General features: G+C 47.2%; 1 protein-coding gene across 4 annotated transcripts in view; it reads right to left on the bottom strand.

Annotated features, from left to right (window-relative positions):
* The window catches only part of TBC1D16 (TBC1 domain family member 16), a 966933-nt gene that overhangs the window by 632038 nt on the left and 310758 nt on the right, over nt 1–24137 (bottom strand). For all 4 annotated transcript variants that reach the window (XM_085617442.1, XM_085617440.1, XM_085617439.1 and 1 more), the window contains exon 3: nt 10087–10699. In XM_085617442.1, coding sequence (XP_085473568.1) covers nt 10087–10699 — 613 coding nt within the window. The remainder of the gene's footprint in view (nt 1–10086; nt 10700–24137) is intronic.

Below are 24137 nucleotides of genomic sequence, written 5' to 3'. Positions count from 1 at the left end.
CTGTGCGGATGATACTCAACTCATCCTCTCTCTCTCCTCAGACCCGACTAACACCAAGTCTAACTTCCACAGAAGCATGACCAGCGTCGCAAGCTGGATGCAAAACAGATGCCTCAAACTCAACAGACAAAATAGAAATACTTATCTTTGGAAGCAACGATTCCTTGTGGGATGGCTCCTGGAGGCCTACGGAGTTCGGCCTAACACCCACAGAACATACAAGAAACCTCAGAATCATTCTGGACAACATGTTCTCATTGATGAAGCAGATAAATACGGGCTCATCCTCCTGCTTTCTCATACTCCTGCTTCCTCAACCTCTGCATGCTCAGGAAAATCTTCAACTGGCTCCCCACCAGCACCAGACGCACCATCACCCAAACCCTCATTACCAGCCGCCTGGACTACGATAATTCCCTCACCTCACAACTACTAAACAGACTCGAGACCATCCAGAACGCAGCAGTCAGGTTCATCCTCGACCTCCCCAGACTGACCCACATCAACCCCTCCTCAAATCTCTGCACTGGCTTCCGATCAGCAAACGATGCCAGTTCAAACTTCTCATCCATGTCTACAAAGCCCTACACAACCAGGGACTGGCATCTCAGCAACCCCCGGCGCCTAGACACCCTCACAAATGATAAGCAACGCTTTACAAATTCCATTTGATTTGATAGCGTAGAATGAGGTGACGTCTCGTACAGTGGAGTAAAGTAGAGTGGAGTGGCGTATTGTAGTGTGGAGTAAAGTATAAGTATAATAGAGTGCACTGGTGAGTCGTAGAGTGGCTTGGAGTGGAGTATAGTGGCGTAGCGTGTTTAATGAACTGTTCTAAACTGGAGTAGGGTCTTGTACAGCAGAGTGGAGTGCGGTGTCGTAGAGTAAAGAAAGGTTTTGTATAGTGGAATGGAGTGTTGAACAATGGAGTCTATGGGGATAGAGTGGAGTATAGAGTTGGACAGTGGAGTGTACAGGAATAGAGTTGAATAGAGTGCGATAGAGTGTCATCAAGTGTAGTAGACTTTTATAGAGTGGAGGAAAGTGTCGTACAGTAGAGTGGCATGGAGTGGCTTACACTGGATTACTGTAAAGTGGAGTAAAATACAGTGGAATACCACACAGCGGAGTGTAGAAGAGTGGAGTGGCACAAAGTGGAATAGTGTAGAGTGGAGTGGTTTATAGTGGAGCGGCATAGGGTACAGTGGATTTGCATCAAGTGCAATGCTGTACATTCAAGTGGTGTAGCATAGAATCGAGGAAACTTATAAACTGGAGTGGCGTCTCATACAGTACAGTGGAGTGCTGTGTCGTACAGTGTTGAAAACTGTTGTAGAGTGGAGTAAAGTATTGTACAATAGAGTGTACAGGGACAGAGTCGAGTGCAAATTTGGATAGTTGTGTGTACAGGGATAAAGTGGAGTACAGTCTCGTAAAGTTGCATACAGTGTGGTAGAATTTTGTATAGTTGAGTTATATAGAGTGGAGGAGAGTACACTAGAATGGCGTGGAGTAACATACAGTGTAGGGGCTTACAGTGGAATAGCATAGAGTGGGGTGGCATAAAGTGGAGTAGGGGCGGAGTGGAATAGCATGTAGTGGAGTAGCGTACAGTGGAGTGGCATACAGTGTAGTGTAGACTGGTGTAGTGTTTAGTGGAGTAGCATAGATTGTAACAGCATATAGTGGAGTGACGTGGAGTGATGTAGAGTGGAGTGGGGTAGAGTGAAGTAGTATACAGTGGAGTGACGTCCAATCGAATGACAGAGTGGAGTGGCATACAGTGGAGTGGAGTAGAGTGGAAAACCATCCAGGACATAGGCGAAAATTGAAGTTGTGTATTAGCAGAGTGGAGTGGTGTACAGTGGCGTGGCATACCGTAGCATAGAATTGGAACAGCGTAGAATGGAATAGCTAAAGTGGAGTGGCGTCTAATGGACTTGCGTAGATTAGAGTGCCGTACACTGGGTGGCATAGAGTGGAGTAGTGTACAGTGGAATAGCATATAGTGGAGTGGCAAACAGTGTAGTGGCTTACAGTGGAATAGCATATAGTGGAATGGCATGCAGCGGCGTACAGGTAATTTGTGTAGCTTGGAGAGGCGTACACAGGAGTGAGGTAGAGTATAATAGCATATAGTGGTGTGGCATCCAATGTAATAGCATAGAATGGAGTGGCATAGAGTGGAGTGACATGTAGTGGCATACAGTGGAATAGCAGAGGGGCGTGGGGTACAGTGTAATGGCATAAAGTGTAATAGCATAAAGTTGAGTGGCATATAGTGGAGTGGCATATAGTGGAGTGGCATATACTGAAGTGACATAAAGTGGAGTTGAGTGCAGTAGAGTTGCATACAGTATATTAGCAGAGTAGACTGGCATAGCGTGAAGTAGTGTACAGCGTAAAAGTTTAGAGTGGAGTGACGTAGAGTGGTGTGTTGTACAATGGAGTGGCTTAGTGTGTAATAGCGTATAATGGAGTAGCGTACAGAGGAATGGCGTACAATGAAGTGGTTTCCACTGGAGTGGCATACAGTGGAGTGGGGTAGAGTGTAATAGAGTACAGTGGAGTGGCATCCAATGGAATAGTGTAGATTGAAGTGGCATAGAGTGGAGTGTCATACACTGGATTGGCATAGGGTGGAGTAGCATACAGTGGAGTGGCGTACGATGGAATAGAATGGAGTGGAGTGACAAAGTGAAATACAGTGGAGTGGCATAGAGTGGAACAGCGTATAGTAAAGTAGTGTCCAGTGGATTGATGTACAGTGGAGGTGTGTACAATGTAAAAGCGTAGAGAGGAGTAGCGTACAGTGTAATAGAGTGGAATGGTGTAGAGTGGAGAAAAACCATCTTCCTTATGTACTCCTGTGCAACAAAATTGACAAATGACCTAGCAGTGAGCTACACAACCTACTATATGGAGGACATGATAAATAATCTCAATCTTTATAATGGTGATTGGCTTTCCTTCCCATTGGGCTTCATATCTAGCACAATCCTAATGAATGTAAAAAGGAGGGGGGCGTGGCCTGGACAGCGACCAAGATGGCAGCACGTCTCTAAAGCTCCGGAGCCGCCGCTCCTCCTCCAGAGTTACGGGCCGGTTTCAAGGCCTTTGATATGCGTCTTGACACACTGGTGACACAGCTGGATGACATGAGAGGACGCTTGGACCAACAGGACACCCGCATAGAAGCGGTAGAGCAACGTATTTCGGAGATAGAGGATGCGCAGCCTGCAATGGCTAAACGGATGGAACGCACAGAACTTCTTAAGGCGGTCGCGCAAAAGCCAAAGATTTGGAGGCACGATCGCGCTGGAAAAACATCTGCATAGCGGGAGTAGCGGAGTCCACCAATAGCGGCCCCATGAATTAATATGTTGTATGCCTATTAAAAGAGCTTTTTGGAAACGGTGCATTCTCATCTACATTCACGGTGGAACCGGCTCATCCGTCATTGGCCCCAGGCCAGCTCCTGTTGCCCCATCTCCTTTGATCATAGCCCGGCTCCTTAACTATTGTGACCGAGATGCCTCACTCCGCCTGGCTTGGGAAAAGGACTCCATTCAATACAGAGGTACAAAAGGGGGTGGTGATGGACGGAGCATCAGAACCAATCAAACACTCACACCCAGTCAACAGATCTGGGTTTTATCCATCACCGTTCTTTAGCCCACTCTGCCACCCCAGTTCAGACATGGCCATATGCAAATCAGTCTGACCCTGTGCCTCATGGGAACAGTCCAGCCCAAACTGCCAAGCCATGCCTTCCCTGGACCAGAAACAAGCTTCCCAGGACCGGTTTCTGGCATTTCAGCCGTCTTCAGCCAGGCTTGCTTGAATCCAGTGGCAAAGTGAGCAAGGGACTCACGTCTGATCATACCCTGCCAACCTATGGCGAACAAAGCGGTACAAAAGGGGGTGGTGATGGACGGAGCATCAGAACCAATCAAACACTCACACCCAGTCAACAGATCTGGGTTTGATCCATCACCGTTCTTTAGCCCACTCTGCCACCCCAGTTCAGACATGGCCATATGCAAATCAGTCTGACCATGTGCCTCATGGGAACAGTCCAGCCCGAACTGCCAAGCCATGCCTTCCCTGGACTGGAAACAAGCTTCCCAGGACCGGTTTCTGGCATTTCAGCCGTCTTCAGCCAGGCTTGCTTGAATCCAGTGGCAAAGTGAGCAAGGGACTCACGTCTGAGCATACCCTGCCAACTTATGGCGAACAAAGCGGTACAAAAGGGGGTGGTGATGGACGGAGCATCAGAACCAATCAAACACTCACACCCAGTCAACAGATCTGGGTTTGATCCATCACCGTTCTTTAGCCCACTCTGCCACCCCAGTTCAGACATGGCCATATACAAATCAGTCTGACCCTGTGCTTCATGGGAACAGTCCCGTGCTCTCTATGCCCACTGGAATCAAGCTATCCTGGCTGAAGAGAAGTGAAACCCCGAAACCGGTCCTAGGATGCTTGGTTCCAGTCCAGGGAGAACCTGGCTTGGCAGTTCGGGCTGGACTGTTCCCATGAGGCACAGGGTCAAGACTGATTTGCATATGGCTGAGTTCAAACTGGAATGGCATGGTGAGCAAAAAAACGATGGATTTAGGCCCAGATCTCTGTACTGGGGTGAATGTATGACATTGTTCTGCATTCTGTTCATCAATTGTTGTTTTTGCATTTGTCACCCCGAGTGGGACGGGTATGCTCAGACGTGAGTCCCGTGCTCTCCATGCCACTGGAATCAAGCTATCCTGGCTGAAGAGGGGTGAAACCCCGAAACCGGTCCTAGGATGCTTGGTTCCAGTCCAGGGAGGACCTGGCTTGGCAGTTCGGGCTGGACTGTTCCCATGAGGCACAGGGTCAATACTTATTTGCATATGGCTGAGTTCAAACTGGAATGGCATGGCGAGCAAAAAAACGATGGATTTAGGCCCAGATCTCTGTACTGGGGTGAATGTATGACATTGTTCTGCATTCTTTTCATCAATTGTTGTTTTTCCATTCAATACAGAGGCATGGCACTTTCTCTCTATATTGTCTTTACCCCCCTGGTACAGAAAGCACGCCAGAAATATTTGGACACTAAAACATCCTTACAGAAAGCAGGAGAATGCTACGCTATGATCTATCCAGCGAGACTGAGAATCCATCTGAATGGCAAAACTCGCATATTTGAGGCAGACGATTTTTGGAAACACCGGAAGGATACCGCCTCTCCAGGGGTGGACAGACAAAGAGACTCAGCAACCCCATCCTCCACCGGTTGAGGTGCACTGAACTTACTGGGGTACCTTTTGCTGATGCCACTGTACCCATACTTGCCCGACTGCATCACCTGGGAGTTTTCCTTTGAGTGCAAATGAGGGGCTCCGTACTGGCTATATGCCCTCTTGAGTAATTTAAAATTGATATTTGCAGCTTGTTCCTCCCTCCCTTACTTTCTCTCCTTTTGCTATTTGCGCAATAGTGCTTGCGGCTTTGGGCAAACTCAGATGATGCATATTCATGGACAGGGCCGGCTTTAGCGCTGTTGGCACCCTGTGCGACAACTTCTGTTGGAGCACCACACCCCAATGACCACCTCTGCCACAGATTCCCTCACTAGCACCCTTTAACAGTGCCTTTTAAGTCTCCATAACCACTGTCTCTCAGATTCATTTAGTTTTATAGTACCACTGATCCCAGTGTAAGGTGTCAGAGCACTTTACAGCACACACCCATAGAGACAATCACATGTGTGTAAATCAGTGTACAGGAAATGTTACATCAGACAGTACTACAAGGTGTAGTGGGAGTGACATGTCCTCGATACCGGTATGCAGAATAGTTAAAGTTCTTATTCAGGAAAGGCACAAATTCAGAATTTAAAACCTAACATCATTGTATGGGGTTCACTTTCATTGTTTTCTACCCAAATAAACCCTTTTCACAAGATTACGATAATGAAAGACTGGGCAAAAATACATATTGCTCTAACATATACCTTGCAGTTTGCACGCAGCTCTAGGATCACAGTTAATAGCTCAATGTTCTAGATTACGATTTTGCCTTATAATCGACAGGTAACAAAAGGAGCTCTTACAGAAGCAGTAACCCACTGACCTATTTACATTATATGCACTTCGTTATCTGCATGGTACAGGTTCTTAGCAGCAGGCATTTTAACCCTCTGCGCTACCTTAGGATGAGTCAAAACTTCCACTAGACAAACCTCCGGTCTCTTTCCAGGAAGACGATTAATCACCGGACTTCTCTTGACATTTTAATTGATGTCTGAAAGTTGCTGGAGGCCAGGAAACAAGGCAGCAGGTGTTTTTAAAATGATAATACACATTTTCACAAATGACGCCCCCACCCCAGGTCAATGCCCGGTGCGGTCCCACCGATCGCACCGCCCTAGAGCCAGCCCTATTCATGGATGATGTTGGCAATCTCCATTGAGCGTTGCCTCCCCCAAGGAGATCTCCTACTGTTTTGATAGGGAAATTTTCGGATTCACAGGATACCAGTTGGGTTGTTATCCGCTGTGGGTGGGAGATATGGGACGATAGCTGGTAAATGTTGGATGACAGTTTTTTACAGGGCATTGATGAGCACTCAGGCCGGTCGGAGGCCCTTTCAAACACTGTTCCCAATCTACACGCAACAAGGTAAAATACATTATGCCTCCAGGTAGAAGCCCCGAGGCTCTGGGGCTCAGATGCATGACACGGAATGTCCGAGGCCTATCTAATCCTGGTAAAGGGCGACAGATATTGGACTATCTTGCCCGACATGATATTCAGGTGGCACTCTTACAAGAGACGCACTATGCCGCAAATTTTACTAGTCGTTTCACCTCCAACTGGGGAGACAATCAGTTTTTTGCGAATTACAGTTCATATTCGAGAGGGGTGTGTACCCTCATTCACAGAACGGTACCTTTTACAGTACATAAAGCAATCTCAGATCCCGAGGGCAGTTACCTACTCTTTGCTGGTATCTTGGGTTCCCAAAGTATATTACTAGTAAATATGCTCCAAATACAGATTCACCGGATATTTTCCCAACAACGCTACACATATATCTCAGCTCGGCACTGATACTATACTAATGGGTGGGAATTTCTACCTCACACTCAATCCCGATGTAGATACAACAGGACCTGGCCTGATCACTAAACCCCAGTCTGTGCAGGAACTGAATAGTCAATTATAATCCTTACTAATGCAGAATGTGTGGCGCGCTCGCAACCCACTATGCAGGGAATTTTCCTTTTACTCATCTCCTCACGGTACCTGGTCCCACATAGACCACTGGTATTTTTCACCCAACATTACATTGGCTACACTCTCCCTAGATTATCTTCCTCGTACACTGTTGGACCACTCACCAGTTCTACTGGCCATCTCTGTTACAGACCTAATACGCACTGGTGCCCCATGGCGCTTCCCAGCAGAGGCAGTACAAGACAGCTTATTTCGTACCGAGATTAGTGAAGCCATAGTGGAATATATAGTGGAATATTTTCAACTAAATAATGGATCGGGATCTAGCCACACTACACTGGGAGACATTTAAGGTTTGCATTCGAGGAACCTATATCACTAAACATTTTGGAGTCCTTTTGAACCATTCACCGCAACTTGGAGAGGGTGAAGATACTCTTAAGTGATATTGATGCACAACTCTCACATGGGGGAAACCCTGCTCCGCTACACCGACAGGCGGAACTGGTAACAGAATTTCAGCTACTTGCTGCTTGATAGGCTAATTATTTGGGCAAATACACATGTGGCCAGGATATATGGGAGGGGGAGACTGGGACGGACACTGGCCAGGTTGCTACGCCCCCAATATCAATCATCTTACATAACACCGGTCCAAATGCCTGATGGAACCGTAACCAATGACAGATGCAATCACTACAGCCTTCTACTGTTATTACTCCCGTCTGTACACTACTCGCTGCTTTCCTGAGGATAGTGCACTCGCTGACTGTTTGGCTGAGATAGCCATGGTCTGGCTCGAGAACGGGCATCAGCAATTTCTGGCCAACCCCATCACGGCAGACAAGATATCTCAGGCCATCGATGACCTCAGCGGAGCCCGCGCTCCTGGTACTGACTGACTGTCTGGCACATTCTATAAACGATTTAAACCCCTGCTAATTTCCCATTCGCTGGAAGTATACGCGGAGTCCCTCAAAAATAATATGCTTCCCCCCACAATGCGAGAGGCTGTTATATCGTTATTATTGAAACCGGGGAAGCCTCCATCGTGCTACGATTCATATAGGCCCCTCTCTCTGCTGAATCAAGATCATAAAATCCTAGCTAAGGTTCTTGCGACTCGTAGCTCTTTATAAGTGGATCAAATTATTTCACCGTGCCCGGCCAGATTTGTCCCAAATAGCTCCACTTCCGTTAATCTGCAGACGCTCTTCGCAGTAATCAACCAGATAAGGGCCGAGCTTCCAGCTGCGGCAATACTATTAGATACTGAAAAGGCATTTGACTCCTTAGAATGGTCTTTTCTTTATGCAACCCTGCAGAAACTCAGTATTCCACAAAACGTTCTGAACCTTGTTCGCCTATTGTACACAAATCCTGTCCCACGACTTCGTATAAATGGCGGATTCTTAAATACATTTAAATTAACGCAGGGGACAAGACAGGGCTGTCCATTGTCACGCTGGACCCCCTGGTTCGCCATTTGCAGGAACGGCACCTGCAACGCGGGCTAGTCTTCAACAACCAGGGACCCCTACTGGCGTCACTGTATGCGGATGATGTCATATTGTTCGCTCACGACCCGGAGACTAACCTTCCTCTTCTTCGTGAGGTGGTGCGGTTTGGGGTTTTCTGGGCTTGTCATTAACTGGGCCAAGTCGGAGCTATTTCCACTGACGGAAGTCACGGTCTCGTTCACTCTTGAGTTCCCTATCTGATGGTGCGATGACTCCCCCAAAATATCTAGGAATTTACCTACACCATGACACAGCGGAGGTGATCAGACTCAATTATGGCCCTGTAATTGAACGCTACCGATGCAAATTGACAGATGGATCAAAATTCCCCTATCCATGACCGGAAGAATTGCCAGTATTAAGATGGTGGTTCTCCCACGATTTCTTTATTACTTTCTGAATATTCCCATTCCTCTTTCTTCTAAATTCTTTGACACACTAAGAGGTATGGTCTTTAGGCTGGTATGGGCGGGTGGACAGCCGCGTATCAGATGGCAGACATTAACAATGCCATATCAGCGCGGTGGACTACGAGTCCCCAACATTTATCTGTACTTTTTAGATGCACAGGCACACTATGCCTATTATTGGTACCACCCTGACGCTCGACTGCAATACTTGAAACCAGAGTGGACCCAGGCTCAAACCCACTCACTTTCTGCTCGAATGCCTCATGAAATGCCCAGAGTACCCTCTGAAATACAGACACCATTCAACATTCTGGGCCTGGACACGACGGAGCCAATACCTTCAGTTCGATCTCCTTTACTACCCACACATGCCACTGCAAGATAATCCATAGGCTCTCTCCACCCATGGAAACCCTGACTAAGAGGATGCTGACCCGGTGCGGGATCCACACACTCTGACAACTTTTTCAGAACAGCAAAGTGCAATTGTTCCAGGGCCTAGCAGAGGAGAAGGAGGTGTCCTATATGGACAGGTATCTACTACATAGAACACACACGTCATTGATAGCTGCACAGCAAGCATCTACCGCTGAGCGGCAGACTTCCCCCCCACTTTCACTTATTATCACCTACGCCTCTGGTACCCATTTGGTTTCCAGACTATCATCTGGCTCTTACACTTAGACCACAAGTCGGCATGGGGGCACGAGCGGCTTGGGAAAATGATCTGGGTCACCCCTACCTCATAAACAAGGAGGTAGGACGCCATATCAGAGGACCCGCCACTGCCACAGGGACAGAGTCACTACCAGTTTCAGGTACTCCCTTGTGGCGTATCCTCATGCCCAGGAACTTAGAGTGCTAAGTGCCCACTCAATGCTCTTGAAATACACGAGACAATTCAACTCTAGCTTCGCTCACAACACTTACCTGCCCTCATGCTCCAAGAACACAGAGTTGCTGCTTTCCCCAAGGGCCTCGCTGATGGGCGACAGGCAGAACGGCGACGATAAGGCATCTGAATCGGAATCTAAAGTACTGTCCCGGCTGACGTCATCTGCCGAGAGGTCCAGAGAACCATCATCCTCTCCCTGCTCCAGGCGACAGTCCAGCCCTTCCTCCGTCCCCTCGGTGGACACATCCGAGCGGGTTTGCTCCTCCTGAGAACTGACGATCGACAGGATCCCCGAGTCACTGTGCACAGGTGGGGTGGGATTGCTCTCAGGCAGCCTCTCAGCACTCTCTGACCACGAGCTTCCATGGACACCATATTCGATATGCTGGGGCCTTGTCAGCCCTCCTCCTTCCTCTTTTGGGGTCACTGCAGCTTTCAGCTCTGCCCGCGAGCCTTGCTTTGTTGAGACATTGCCCTGCGCATGCCGTCCCCCGCGCTTGCGCGGGGCCTTGCGCACAGGGGAGCTCTCCGGCGTGATGTAGCGCAGCGCCTCCTCATCTTGCCTCTGGATACGGGAATTGGGGACCCAAGCGAGGATGAGAGTGGTACCGAGGAACTCGTCTTTCTCCATGTACACACAGAGGTAACCTGAAAGACGAAAATCACAGGTGAGCCCCACATAGGAGATATGTACAAGATTCTGTGACTCAAAAGGCCACATTTGCGGCACTCCATGTTTACTGGTCACAATCCAGACATGACATTATTGCATGATCAGTAGATATCTTCGTCTGGCCCACACAAGCACTTACACAAGGTAGAAATGGATGATTCATTGGCATGTAACATGAACAATATCTTTCATAATGTCAATACAGCTCAAAATGCAATTGTCAGAACATCAATCGCCATTACATGTAACAAAGACATTCCTATTATCCTTCAAAAAAACACAATATGAGTTAATAATCAGTGCAGGGTCCCGACAACATCCCCCTGACACCATAATCATACACCTTAAACTTAATAAATAAGTAATGGCGGTTAATCTAAGAGACATACCGGAACACAGCACTTAAAACAAGCCATCACGACCATCATTATACTCAGGTCTATGATAAAAAGGTGTGGAAAGACACCCCGGAATCCCTAAAGGAATTGACCACAATACAGATGCCAATAACATAGCATTGCCTAACAAACATGCACCAATACCCAGTGACATGCACATATGATGTAATAAATACTTATTGTTCTCAGAGTACATGTTCCGTTGTCCAGTAGTGGAAGTTCACTTTCAGAGACTGGCTCCCTTGTAGAGAACTAGTGTACTCCAGAAATGTACTCCTGTCATTCATTGCAGGCCTTTTACTGCACATTCGAGCATCAGGAGATGCCCACACAATGAGGTAGTACACTGGCTTTACAACTAAAGTTAATGTTTATTTATTTTACAAGTTTTATATAGTGCTCAGCCACTTCATAAGTATGTGGACACTTTACATACAGCTCATACAATTAAGACATAGTCAATATGAACTGAACAACCATAGTACATCTAGAAAGTATACATGAACCAGTGACTTACCTTCTATAAAGCCTTTTCTGGTAGAGATTCTATCTAACCACAGTTTCCTCACCTTGTGACTTCCCCCAAGCTCCAGGTTGGATCTGGAAACTTTCGTAGCAATTCCCTTGCGTGTTGGTAGGTGGCGTTGTGCAGCTCTCCATCGAGTCCCCCCTAGTCAGGCCTACTAAAAGTTCATCACTTCTGGGGTGCCGAATCTGTGCTCAGTTTAGTATTAGTTAACTGTTTGTTCTCTCTTCTCCTTCTTAGTATTTTTCTTAACTGGTACAAGGTGACATTTAAATTGAATTGCTATTAGTGTATAGGCCCTTGGGCCGATGTGACAGTGTGCAGACTTCCCTATTGGGTCTTATTAATGGACTGTATGAGTCCACTGCAGAGAGCGAGGGGGAGGGTGGGTCGGTAAGGAATCTGTGGTTAGATAGACTCTACCAGAAAAGGTATTACATATAGTAAGTAATCTGTTCTTCAGACAGAGACATCTAACCACAGATTCCTCACCTTATTAATAGATACCAAAGCAGTACCTTCCAAGGTGGTGGATCAGTGGAATGGCTCAGAACAGGAAATCCTGCAGGACTTGGTACAAAGTGTCTGTCTCACTAGACCTGATTAGACTGATGACTTGTGAATGTGTGGAGGGACGCCCATATAGGGGCCTGGCATATGTCCAAACCTGGCACACACCATACCAGTGCCACAGTAGTCGCCTCTGCTCTGGTGGAATGAGCATGCAAGTCCTCTGGTGGACGCTTCTTGGCCATTCCAGGGTTGATGTAGATGCAAACCAAAGTCCAACTGGAGATGGTTCGCTTCTGTTCAGATTTGCCTTACTTAGTTCAATAGAAACTGACAAAAAGTTGGCATCCTGTAGATACTCTTTGGTCCAATCAACAGAGAAACTCTCAGCCATCTTAGGGAAGAGGCACTGCAGTAGTTCTTCCTCTTTGGAGGGATTAGCCGGTACATAAAAAGCCAGCAAAGTGATGGATTGCACTATGTGGAAGAGCGTAACAGCCGTTGACATAAATGCTGCTTTTATCCGGAGAATTAGTTTATCCAGGAAGAAAAATGTGTATGGTGCTACCACAGACAATGCCTGAAGTTCACTCACTCCCCTCACAGTTGTTAGGGCAATTCATAATGCCATGTTGATGGTTAGGAGGTAAAGAGGACACCTGTGCATGGGAGTGGACATTAGATAAGTGAGTACCAAATTAAGGTCCCACTGCGGCATCATAAAAGTTATTGCATGTACATGTAGATCAGTTCCTTAAAAAAATGACCACAACAAGTGATTTCAAGAGGGATGGCTGATCAGGTCAATTTAAGATGGCTGAAAAGGCGGCATGTAACCTTTAACTGTTGCCACAGCAAGGCCTTGCTGGGCTATGGACAGACAAAAAAACATGACATTTGAATGCTATGCTTCAAGGGGTTGGATGTCTTGGAAGGAACACCAAACAACTTCTCCCAATGTCCTGCGTAAACAGATTTAGTAGATGGATAAATGGCTTCCTGGAGGACACTGACCACTTCGGGTGAAGATCAAAAGCTAGTGACTGTCATCTCTCAATCTCCATGGATGGAGGTGTAGGTTGTGCAGGCTTGGGTGTAAAATTCTGCCCTGCTGCTGTAACAGCATGTCTTTCGGAAGGGGCAGCTGTACTGGAGGACATTTGCTCATGGCCAGAAGTTGCAGGTACCGCACTCCTCTCACCCAGTCCTGGGCCACGAGGAGGACTTTGGCCTGGTCTCTCCTGATCTGTTTCAGCACTCTGGTGGAAGGTGTCTCGGAGGGATGACCGCCCTGGGAACTCTAACATGCATAAGTTTCAATACTGCACGTTCTCTGTGGTGTTGAATAGATTGAGCCAGGGTTCTCTTCGTTGGTGGAAGATACCCTGTACCACCTCCAAGTGTAACTGCCATTCATGATCCACTAAGCACTGACGGCTGAGTTCATCTGCCCTGATGTTTAAATATCCTGCCATGTGCTTTGCATTCAGGGAAATGCTCTGAGCGTTCAGCTACTCCCAGAGATGTTGAGCCTCTTGTCACAGGACTAACACCACTCTGCCCCATTTGTAGCAATACTACATCACAGGAGTGCCATCTGTGAGAATCTGTATTTATTGGTGGATGAAAGGAATACTTTCAGTGACAAGGCAACCACTCACAATGCCAACAAGTTGATTTGGAAGCGAGTTTCCAGCAGAGATCAGAGTCCACTGATTTCCACCTCTTCCAGATCACCTACCCAACCCAACAATGTGTCCATCACAACCATTATCCATGAATGGGTAAAGGAGTGGGATCAGCCACTGGTCAATTGTGGTTGAGCAGCCACCACTGCAGGTCTTTGCCAGTCTCCTGCGACACTGGATGTAGTTTAACAGGTTGCCTTGGTGCAGAGCCCACTGAGACTTCCGATCCCACTTCAGAGACCACAAGTGCCACCTGGCATAATCCAAAAGCAGGATGCAGGAGGCCAAGAGTTCTGGAAGCCTCAGAGCTGCTCTCATGGAGATCCAGGTCAAGGTCTGAAACATTGGAATCATAGCCCAAATGTCCTGGACTTGTTGAGGTGGAGGGATGGCACGAAAGAGCACCATATTCAGGATGACTCCAATGAAGGGGAGTGGCTGTGAAGGAGTGAGGTGTGATTTTGGGATGTTGATAGAAAGTCCAACGATGTAAACAGGTCAGCCGTTGTCTAGAGATCGGTTACAGCGGTTTGATGAGAGCCCTCCTTCAAAAGCCAACCAGAGGTGTGCTGTGACCACGAAAATGACAAAGGCCTATTCCCTACTTCGACAGAAGGAAGTAGGAGGAGTCCCCACTTACGAGTCCAAAAGCCACTCTATGGCCCCTTTGGCAGAAAAGGGCATGCCGTTCCTGCTGCAAGACAAACAGGTGGTCGTCCATCAGCCACCCTAATGGCGGTAGAAGGTGGGGAAGTGAGGAGAGAAATGTTGGGCAAATCCTAATGTACCATTTGGAGGGACCACTTGTTTGTACTGATGGCTTAGCACCCTTGTAGGAAATATTGTGTCCTGCCTCCGACAGGCTAGCTGTGTGCCAACAAGAACACACTCAATCGGTTTTGCGACTGTGGATGATAAAGAGACAGGGGGACTGAGCAGCACATTGTCCCTGCTTTCCTGGGCGTTGTCTTTGGGAGACGCTGCCTTGGCCACGAAAGGGCGGAATGGCCTGTTGGGCTGGTTGGCAAAACTAAAACCCTTGCCACAGACATGAAGGGGGCAAAAGTGTTAGAATTGTCTGGTGGGGGGCAAACACCCAAGAAACATACTGTGATGCTGCTTTCTTTAAACTGTCCCAGAACCGATTCTGCTTTGTCGCCAAAAAGGCGAGAGCCATTGATTGACACTTCCATCAAAGATGCCTGGACATCCCCAAAGAATACCATAAATCTCATCCAGGATTTGCACTGAAGTGCCATACTCGTATCTATCGATCGACATAAGCAATCTGTTGTATCCAAACAAGACCATATTACCAGTCTTCGAGGTATGGGAAGGCTGGTTATTCCCAACCTGCACAGGTAGGCTGTGACCACCACCATCACCTTTGTGAACAGCCTAGGTGTGCTGGAAAAGGCCAAAGGGAAGCACAGAGTTTTGAAACTGCTTTTAGCCAACCTGAAACTGCAAGTCTAGCACTACCATCAGGTCGCCTGGATCCAAGACAAACAGAACTTTGGCTAGGGTGACCATCTTGAACTTTTCCTTCTGAAGGAAGAAGTTCAGAAGGCAAACGTCTAAGATGGAAGGCCTACGTCTTTCTTCAGCACCAGTAAATTATAGGAGTTAACAACAAGCCCTGATCTTTTATGGCAACACTATCTCTACTGCTCACTTGGACAAGAGAGATTGAACTTCTCTAAGGTGTATGGACACGTGGTCCTCCAAGAGATGTAGGATGTGGGTGGTATGTCCGGGGTTGTGTAGAAAATGTAGGGAGAGTCCAAGTTTGTATGATTTGAAGCACCCATTGATTGGACGTGATGCTGCCCCAGCCCGGGAAGGAAAGGTGATGCAGCATGCTACTGGACGATAGTGTGGTGCCAAGAACAAATTACAGTGGTGTTGCAGTGGCTGCAGGGAGAAGGACTGGGGTTTGGGTAGCCCACTGCCTCTGAGGTCCTGGATGCTGTCAGCCTGATCCCCAAACTCAAAAAATGTGGGAGGCCTATTGTTGCTGAGAAGTACATGGTCTCTGCTGGTAGACCCTGCTGCAGTCTCAAAAAGGGGCAAGCTGTTGGGGGAGCGGCATAAATGGTGAAGCAAAGCACAGTGAGTGGGCAGTGGACTTACTCTCCTGGAACCTTTCAAGGGCTGAGTCCACCTTTGCTCCGAACAGCCTAGAGCTGTCAAAGGGCATGTCCATGAGGGACTGCTGGACATCGGATGAGAAGCCTGTGGAGTGAGTTCAGGTGTGGTGCCTAAGCCCCACACTGGTACCAACTGCCCTACCCAGACAGTTGGTAGTGTCCAAATTGGATGTGACTGAGTATTTTGCAGCGTCCTGTCCATTGACGATATGCCTTTTTAAGATTGGACATACTCCTCTGGGACAGCTGGTAAGAGCATAGGGCTAGCGGAGAAAAACTTTCACCACCTGCACCACCAAGCTCTAAGGAGTAGGATGCTGTAGAAGTAAGTCTGGGTCTCCAGGAGCAGGCCTGTGCGGCCCGCCACTTGCCTATTGACTGAGGGGCAGGATCCTAGTTTTGGCCAGGTGCCCACAAGAACATCGGCCAGAGTCTGATTAAAGAGGTGCAGGGGTTCCTCTTTAGATTGTGCTAGGTTGAGGACCTCCATAAGCACATTAGTTTTAACCTCTTGGATGGGTGAGATAAGGTCAAGTACCTCAGCTGCTCTCCGAATTACTGTTGTGAATGATGCAGACTCCTTAGAAGCCATAGAGGAATTTGCGAAAGAGAGGCCAATGTCTGGTGAAGACTTCAGACCACTGGATTCCCGGAGGTTATCAAAGATGATCATTATCCCCAAAATCATATCCTGGGGAACAGTCTAGTTCAGAGTGGGCAAAGAATTTAGATCTTAGTGGTGGGGTGTGGGTTTCAGAGTCTGATAAAACTATTGACTTTGTTTCCAGCATCTGTAACGTCGGCATCAGCACTCAAGCCAGTAGTGTCAGTCACGGCTCCAATGGTGGAATCGTGGATGGTGCCGAGCCAAAAGACGGCGGGCATAAGCTTGAGAAGGGGTCAGCCTTGAAGCAAGGTTTAGGAGCACAACCAGCGTCGAAGATGAATCCACAAATGGTAAACTGAATGGAGGCCCCCTCAGATCCATCGGATCCAAAGGGCCTCCAGAAGGTATAACTGAAAATGTGGTCTACGGAAACCTGCAGCAGTGGAGTCTGTTCAGGAAGACACTGTAATTTTCGATGCGGTTCCACGGCAGGAGAACCAGTCTGTGGCCTAGTGGTGCCTGGAGCATAGCGCACCTCCAGGTAGCAGGACGATGTAGACCCATGTTTCGATATCTTATCTTCTTGAGCCCTGTGACCTCAATGAAGATCAGTCACAGGAGTGGCCTCAGGAGCGAGAGTGCATTCACACTCTCGACTTCGACTGGAAAACGCCATGTCTTTGAATTACTCGTGAGCACTTTTTTGAACTACGGAGTTCAACAACAGCGAGTTTTGCCTCATAGTCACAGATGATGGTCTTGTTCATCTTGGCGCCAACACAGACAACACCGAGGCACCATAGATGGACATTGTGGTTGACCATAACCGACATCTGTCGGTTACAGTCATGACACGGTTTAATCCCTGTAGTCTAAGGGGGTGACACTGTCTGCACACTTTAAGTTTTTATTTCTTAGTCACAAATGACAGGATTCAAGAGCTCTGAATCCGCGTTGGCAGGCACGGAAAGAAAAAAGTTACATCAGAATGCAAACATGGTGCAGATATAGTTGCTCTGATGTCACCTACGGGGATGGACAGACACGATGCAGAGCCGCACATCACCACCCACTGATGAGCGAGGAAATTGCTATGAAAGTTTCTGGATCCAGTCTGGCTCCTGGAGAATTTATGAAGTGAGGAATCGGCAGTTGGAATTTTCTATCAGAAAAGGAGGAGATTTAGCAAGTTAGTCTAAAATAGCACAGAGAAAACGGGCCTTGTTTCACGGTCAAAAACAGATTGATAGGGAAAGATTTCATGTATTTTATTTGGAATGACAGAAAATAAGCTATATTCTCAATGCAGCCTGTAGAGACACCCAAAAAAGGGAGGCAACGCCAGAGAAAGACAGTTGATGTGCATGAGTCATCCGGTTATGTGAGTTTCCAGTAGGGGGGTTTTTCCATGTCTTATACCACCTGAAAGAGTAAAGCGTTGGTAAGGTAGAGTGGTGCTTTGAGATGCATTGCTTGTAAGTTATGCAACAACATTTTAACTTAATTCTAGCTTTAGTCGTAAGCCAGTGTAGATTGATGAGGATAGGTAAATTTGATCATATTTTTTGGTCAATGTGTGCAGTTGTGCCAGAATGTCATTTTCAGAGTCTAAGCATGACAGAAACAAAGCATTAGTTGCAGTCTTATGATTATTGGGGAGCATTAAATGATTTTTTGGAAAGACAGCTGATGATAATAAGCTACTTTGGTAACTTAGATAAAGTTTGGAATCACAGAAAGGGGAGGGTCAAGAGACAGACCAAGAAAGGTGTCAGTGGCGGAGAGGGAAAGGGAGTAATCTGCAGGTTCTAGCAGCCGCGGCCCGTGCAGGTAAGAGTGGTGGGGCCAAGTGCGGGGAATTTCGAGAGACGTCACAGAGGGAAAATTTAATTAACAATTAATTTTCCCTCGTCATCGTCTGTCGAAATACCCCCACCCGGCCCCACCGCTCTAACCTGCACGGGCCACGCTAGGTTCTAGCACCTTGAGAAGGACTATTTCTAAATTGTTATTGTGTTAGATCTTACTTCCTGGTCCCGAATACAGAAAAGGCTGTACCCCCAAAGAAACAACAGACTGCCACCAAGAAGGCAGTTAGGCCCTAAAGAGCAGAGGAAGCATACTCCCTCAAAGAACAAGCATTTGCAAAGCTAATAGGTCTCATCTACAAGACCAGAGCTATTTGAATTATCAATATTTTTTTAGCTATGTTGTACAGCAGCATGGCTGAAATAAAAATAAAAGTGTTATGACGCGGCCGGTACAAGCAAACAACACGGACAAGGGAGGCACGGAGGGTAGGTGGGGGCAAACATCACAGACAATGGAAGCAGGGAGAGCAGATGGCGGGAGGAACACAAGGGCTAACCATTTAGTAAACTGGCCTCAACATTACACTGGATGTCTAAGGGAATAATCAGCGTAGTGCCTCGATGCAATGAAGTACTCAGCTCAACATCCAGCATTAGGTTTTTACTAACCTCTTTCCTTGAAGGCAATGGAGCAAAACAGCCACAATCAGGTATGTTCCCCTGTCCTGCGTGAACAACTGTACATACCTAATTTCCTTTACTTTTGATTTTTAGCCCCGGTGCCAAAGTAATGCAGTGTGTGCGCAGTGGTCTAGACCTCTGCCTGGCAAAGAGGTCCTGGATTTTTCTTGCCAGCTAGAGGGGTACACCAAGCGCCCCCTTATTTACGGACGTTGGAGTATTGTCCCCGTTTTGGGTGTAGCCCATACAGTTATGGTGGCAGCATAACATATTTTGGGAACCTACAGTATGAGCAGGCTTTTTTAAAAGAGTAACTGGAGTGGAGAGCTACTGGCCCACTCGTGTAAAGTTCTGCCTCAATGTGCTTAGCCGGTGTCTAGCGCTAACACCTCAAGTGCACGTAATTCATGTTGATGTGGGCAGCATGCATAGCACATACATGGTGTGTGTGAGAAAGTGAGCCAGAGTAAGGGAATCTATTTTAGGTACCCCAGGCATGGCTATGCACAAGACTGAGGTGAGAGTTTTGCTTCCAGATAGTGAGAGTATTTCTCACATTTCTGAGGCTGCAGGGAGGATGTTGTAATTAAAACAGCGATATGATTAAGCATTCACTAAAGACATGAATTCCCCTTCCTTGGACCAAGTTTCTCTCCTTATGTTGACTAATGTCTGGACTCCATTTTGTATTGTCGTGTCTCCACGTGCTCAGCACGAGAAGAGTCCTATCTTCGTGTCAGTTACTCTCATAATCTGCCTAGTAACAGTCTATAAATAGCTCCTTTGTCCGTCTGGCGCATGCCCACACTTGACCACATCTGTTATCAGTTAGTCCTTGCTTGACCATGTTTTCGCGGGCTTAGGAGTGTGTTAACTCCGCCCACATATTAATTCTGTATCAAAAATGTCCATAAAAGGTAATACTCTTTGCCTCATGTTGTATCCACCCACTTATGAGCCCCTCTGTTGTGTATAAAAGGGGACTGTGTATGCAAGTTCTTTGTGCTACTCTATGCAATACTGAAGAGTGTTGTATAGGTTGTAGGACCACCCTTAAGGGTTAATAAACTCTGTCTTTGTATTTGCAGTTTCCGTGCCAACTTCCTTCTAGTTTTCGTTACAGGAGAGCGAACCCTTGTATTTCTGCGGGCCTAGCTGGGGCCTGTATTCATCAATTGGCGCCCGTCACGTGGGGCTCATCGGCGACTCGGATGCTCGAAGGACTGGTCGTGACGAAGGTGAGGAATTTGGCCGGGGATGTGATCACTGCCAGTGGCGTTTTAGTCCTGGCATCCCGAGGTTTTCTTCCTTCCCTTCCGAAACTGACCTTCTGGGTGGCGCCGGTCCTCGACTGAGACCTCTTCTGTCGGTTTGCCGCGACAGCCGTTTGGGCGAATTTTGGAACTTGGCAGTTGGAATCTGGACACTCTTGATTGGTAAGAACCGTTGTACGGTACTTGCTCCGAGTTTTGAAGCCTGGGTTGGCTATTTGAGTTTGATCTGTGATGACCGGTCATATTTTGTATTGATTATTGTGAGAATATATGCGTTGCAACACATATAGGCAGGTAATGTGGAGATATTTCTCCGGAGCTGTGTAAATTTGAACGGCGCAAAGTTTAAGTGCCATTTTTGATAATACTGCATTTTGCATTATTTTTGAGCATGCCTGCTTTTAGCGCACTCCGTAAGTGGTGCTGCTGCTTTGGAAACCGGTTAAACCTCGAGGAATCTGCTCCAGCCCCCCCAGAGGGGACTCCTAATAGGGATATGTATGTGAAGCATGGTCTTTCTTCCATAATGTACAGCACAGTGTGGAGGAAATACACCAAAAAGGATCCTGAGTTGCGCTGGCCTTTGTATGGATCGTTTGATATGCGAAAGATTGAGTATGTGGAACAGTGTATGTGTAAACGGCGTGCTCGCCAAGACATGTTTGAATGTGTACGGTTATGGGTGAAGGAAGTGCGTGAGCGAGAGAAACGTGAGAAAGCGCTGTTTGATAAAGAGCAACGGAAAAATGATCATGTGAGAGCGCAGGAAGCGAAGCGTCGGGAAGAAAAAAAACTGGCGGAGAGACAAGAGAAAGAGCGTAGGTTGCAAGTCCCGGGTCAATATGCTGTCCGCCAGCCACTTTATCCCGTCCTTACTAATCTTGAAGATGATTTTTATTTATTAGATCGTTCTCCACCCCCTTATGTTGGCGCGTCTGCCCCGAGATCACAGGATTCTGGATTGGTTTCGGATAAGGTAGACACGCGGTCCATGTTATCAAGTGAGCGTATGGGTGAGCTTCGGAAAATTTCTCTTCGTGCGCTTAAGGACAAGCTATCTCTTTCTGAATTATTGGAATCTTTGGAACATTGGCGGGATAAAGAGCAGTTGTATTTTCTTGAAACATTTTCTCATGACGTGGTTGCTGCCTTTCGGAAATACTCAGATGTTTTCGAGCCTGATGATGTAGTATCAGATTCTAAAGCATTACGTAATGGTGTTTTTTCTCCCTCTAAGGTACCCGATGCAGTCCGACGGCTGTTTGCATTGCGGGACGCGGCGTTTGAACTTAAGGAGAGAGCGCGCCTACAGGCAGCGGAAAAGGCGCAATCGGATTTGCACATCGGCGGCGGCCAACCATCTACTTCCGATTCAGATAAGGGCGAACTAGTGCATGCTAAACCAATGCGAGAGGCGGCACCTTTGTATGTTCCTCCTAAAGGAGCGGGAAATAGTTCAGATATTACTTCCGCCGATGCTAAGGGATATTTTGTGTATAATTGGGTTTATACTCCCTGGCATAGGGCTGATGTTATGGCATTAAAGAATGCATTGCCTGACCCCCGCAAGAATCCAGCGGCCTTTTATGAAGAGGTCGAAGGGGCCTTGAATTCTTGTACTATGACTTTAGCAGATATAGATTTGTTCTTTGGGCTCATATTACCACCGGATATGTGGAGATCTGTGCGGAAGGTGGATGATGTTCCCGCTTTTAAGGCTAGGTGGTCCGAGATTGAGGATGAGGATAGGGAGAGAAAACCCGCGCAAAAACCACCGCGGATTATTTTAGATCTTCCTGCTGCTATCTTGACCAAGTTGAAAACGATTATCTCCCCTAAAAAGATTGACTGGAATATGTAGCCTCGTGTAAACAGAAGGTTGATGAATCAGTCTCAGATTTCTTTACACGCTTTGAGGAGACATTTCATGATTTCAGTGGTCAGTCACTTACGGACGATACAGGTCGACATCTTTTTGTTGATAAATATGTGGCGAATTTATTACCGGGAATAGCAGCTCGATTGAAAGCGAGTGAAAGTTCTTGGTCCACCTCGTCTCCGGCATCCCTCCTGACTATGGCTCAGTATTATGAGCGTCAGGAACAAGAAGCGAAGGGGCATGAGGAGAAGAAATCGAAAGATTTGAAAACAAAGGTGATGTTAACGCAAGTGTATGGTCCGCCTCGTCGGGGTGTAGAAAGAGGTAGGGGAGGATTCTATAGTCCCCCTTCGGGTCGGTCAGATGTAAATAGAAATCAATGTGCGTATTGTAAACAGTCGGGTCATTGGGCCAGAGATTGTCCGGTGTTGTATGCATCTCGTCAGGGACGTGGTCAGGGACCACCGAGAGGTAGAGGGGGCTTTTCGAATTATAGAGGGAACTCTAATGATCGTACTCGATTTGAGCCTAGCGTACAGCAACGGGATAGGCCTAATGTGTTTGATAGGCAACACCAGTATCAAATGTCTGGGAACGACCGTTCTGGGTATCATGACTCACAGCATGCGTAGGATTGCGTTGGATGGGGGTTTGAATCAGTTGAAGTGCCGGTTGATCAGAAGGGTCCTTATGTTTCAGCAAATGTTTTGGGTTCTACTGATCGGTTCCTAGTTGATACAGGAGCTACTCGCAGTGCACTGTCTAAACAATTGGTTCCGAGGGCTCCCCCATCTGGCTTAATGGTTACATCGGTAGGGTTTGATGGTACACTCTCTCGAAGCCCTCTTTCCCGACCCCTTGCATTCCATGTTGACAACCTTTCTGCGTCCTGTTCGTTTCTGCTTGCCCCGAACACGCCTGACAACATTATGGGTCTTGATATGCTCAAGTACTTCAGAGCAACGATCCGCTGCTCACCTACTGGAGTACGTGTGATCTTAAATGATAATCACCCCATGACAGAACGGATGTGTGTGGTTGCGGAGGATACTGCATTAGCTTCCCTCCCTTATTCTTTGTGGGCCACTTCGGATACCGATGTGGAACAGATGGTGATTCCGCCTGTCCACATTAGTGTCCAGGAGGGTGCGGTGTTACCGCGCCTCCCTCGGTATCGTATTTCCCAGGAGGGGGAGGAGGCGCTCATACTGATTGTGCAGGATTTGATTAAGGTGGGAGTAGTGGAGGAAGTTCCCTATAATGTCTGCAACAGTCCCATTTTACCCATTTTGAAGAAAGATACCGATACCAGGGTTTATCGTTTTATCATTGACTTAAGGGAAGTGAACAAGATTGTGATACCCCAGTATCCAGTGGTTTCTGATATCACGACGTTACTTACTCTGGTCCCGCCAACGGCGACCACGTTTTCAGTTATTGATTTGAAAAATGCTTTCTTTTCGATTCCTATCCACCCTGATAGCCGATACCTTTTCGGTTTCACTTTGGATAATAGGTCTTATAGATTTTGTAGAATCCCTCAGGGTTATACAGAGAGCCCTAGTATTTACAGTCAAGCATTGAAAAGGCAATTGGATTCCTTTGTTCTGCCTGAGGGTGTCGCCCTTATACAATATGTCGATGACATCTTGTTGGCGGCCGACACTCCTGAGTTGTGTGAGCAGTGTACGTTATCCTTGCTTTCCTTTTTGGCATCTCACAATCACAAAGTGTCGAGGAAGAAATTGCAATTTTGTAGACCAAAGGTGACTTATTTGGGTCACCTTTTGTCTAAGGAGGTGCGTGCACTCACACCAGATCGTATTCAAGCAATTTTGGACACGCCAGTACCTTCCACACAGAAGGATGTGCTTGCATTTTTGGGTCTT

Source organism: Triturus cristatus, chromosome 7 (assembly GCF_964204655.1).
Source record: "Triturus cristatus chromosome 7, aTriCri1.1, whole genome shotgun sequence".
Classification (NCBI taxonomy): domain Eukaryota; kingdom Metazoa; phylum Chordata; class Amphibia; order Caudata; family Salamandridae; genus Triturus; species Triturus cristatus.
The sequence above is the reverse complement of the archived record's forward strand: the minus strand, read 5'-3'. Positions and strand labels throughout refer to the sequence as shown.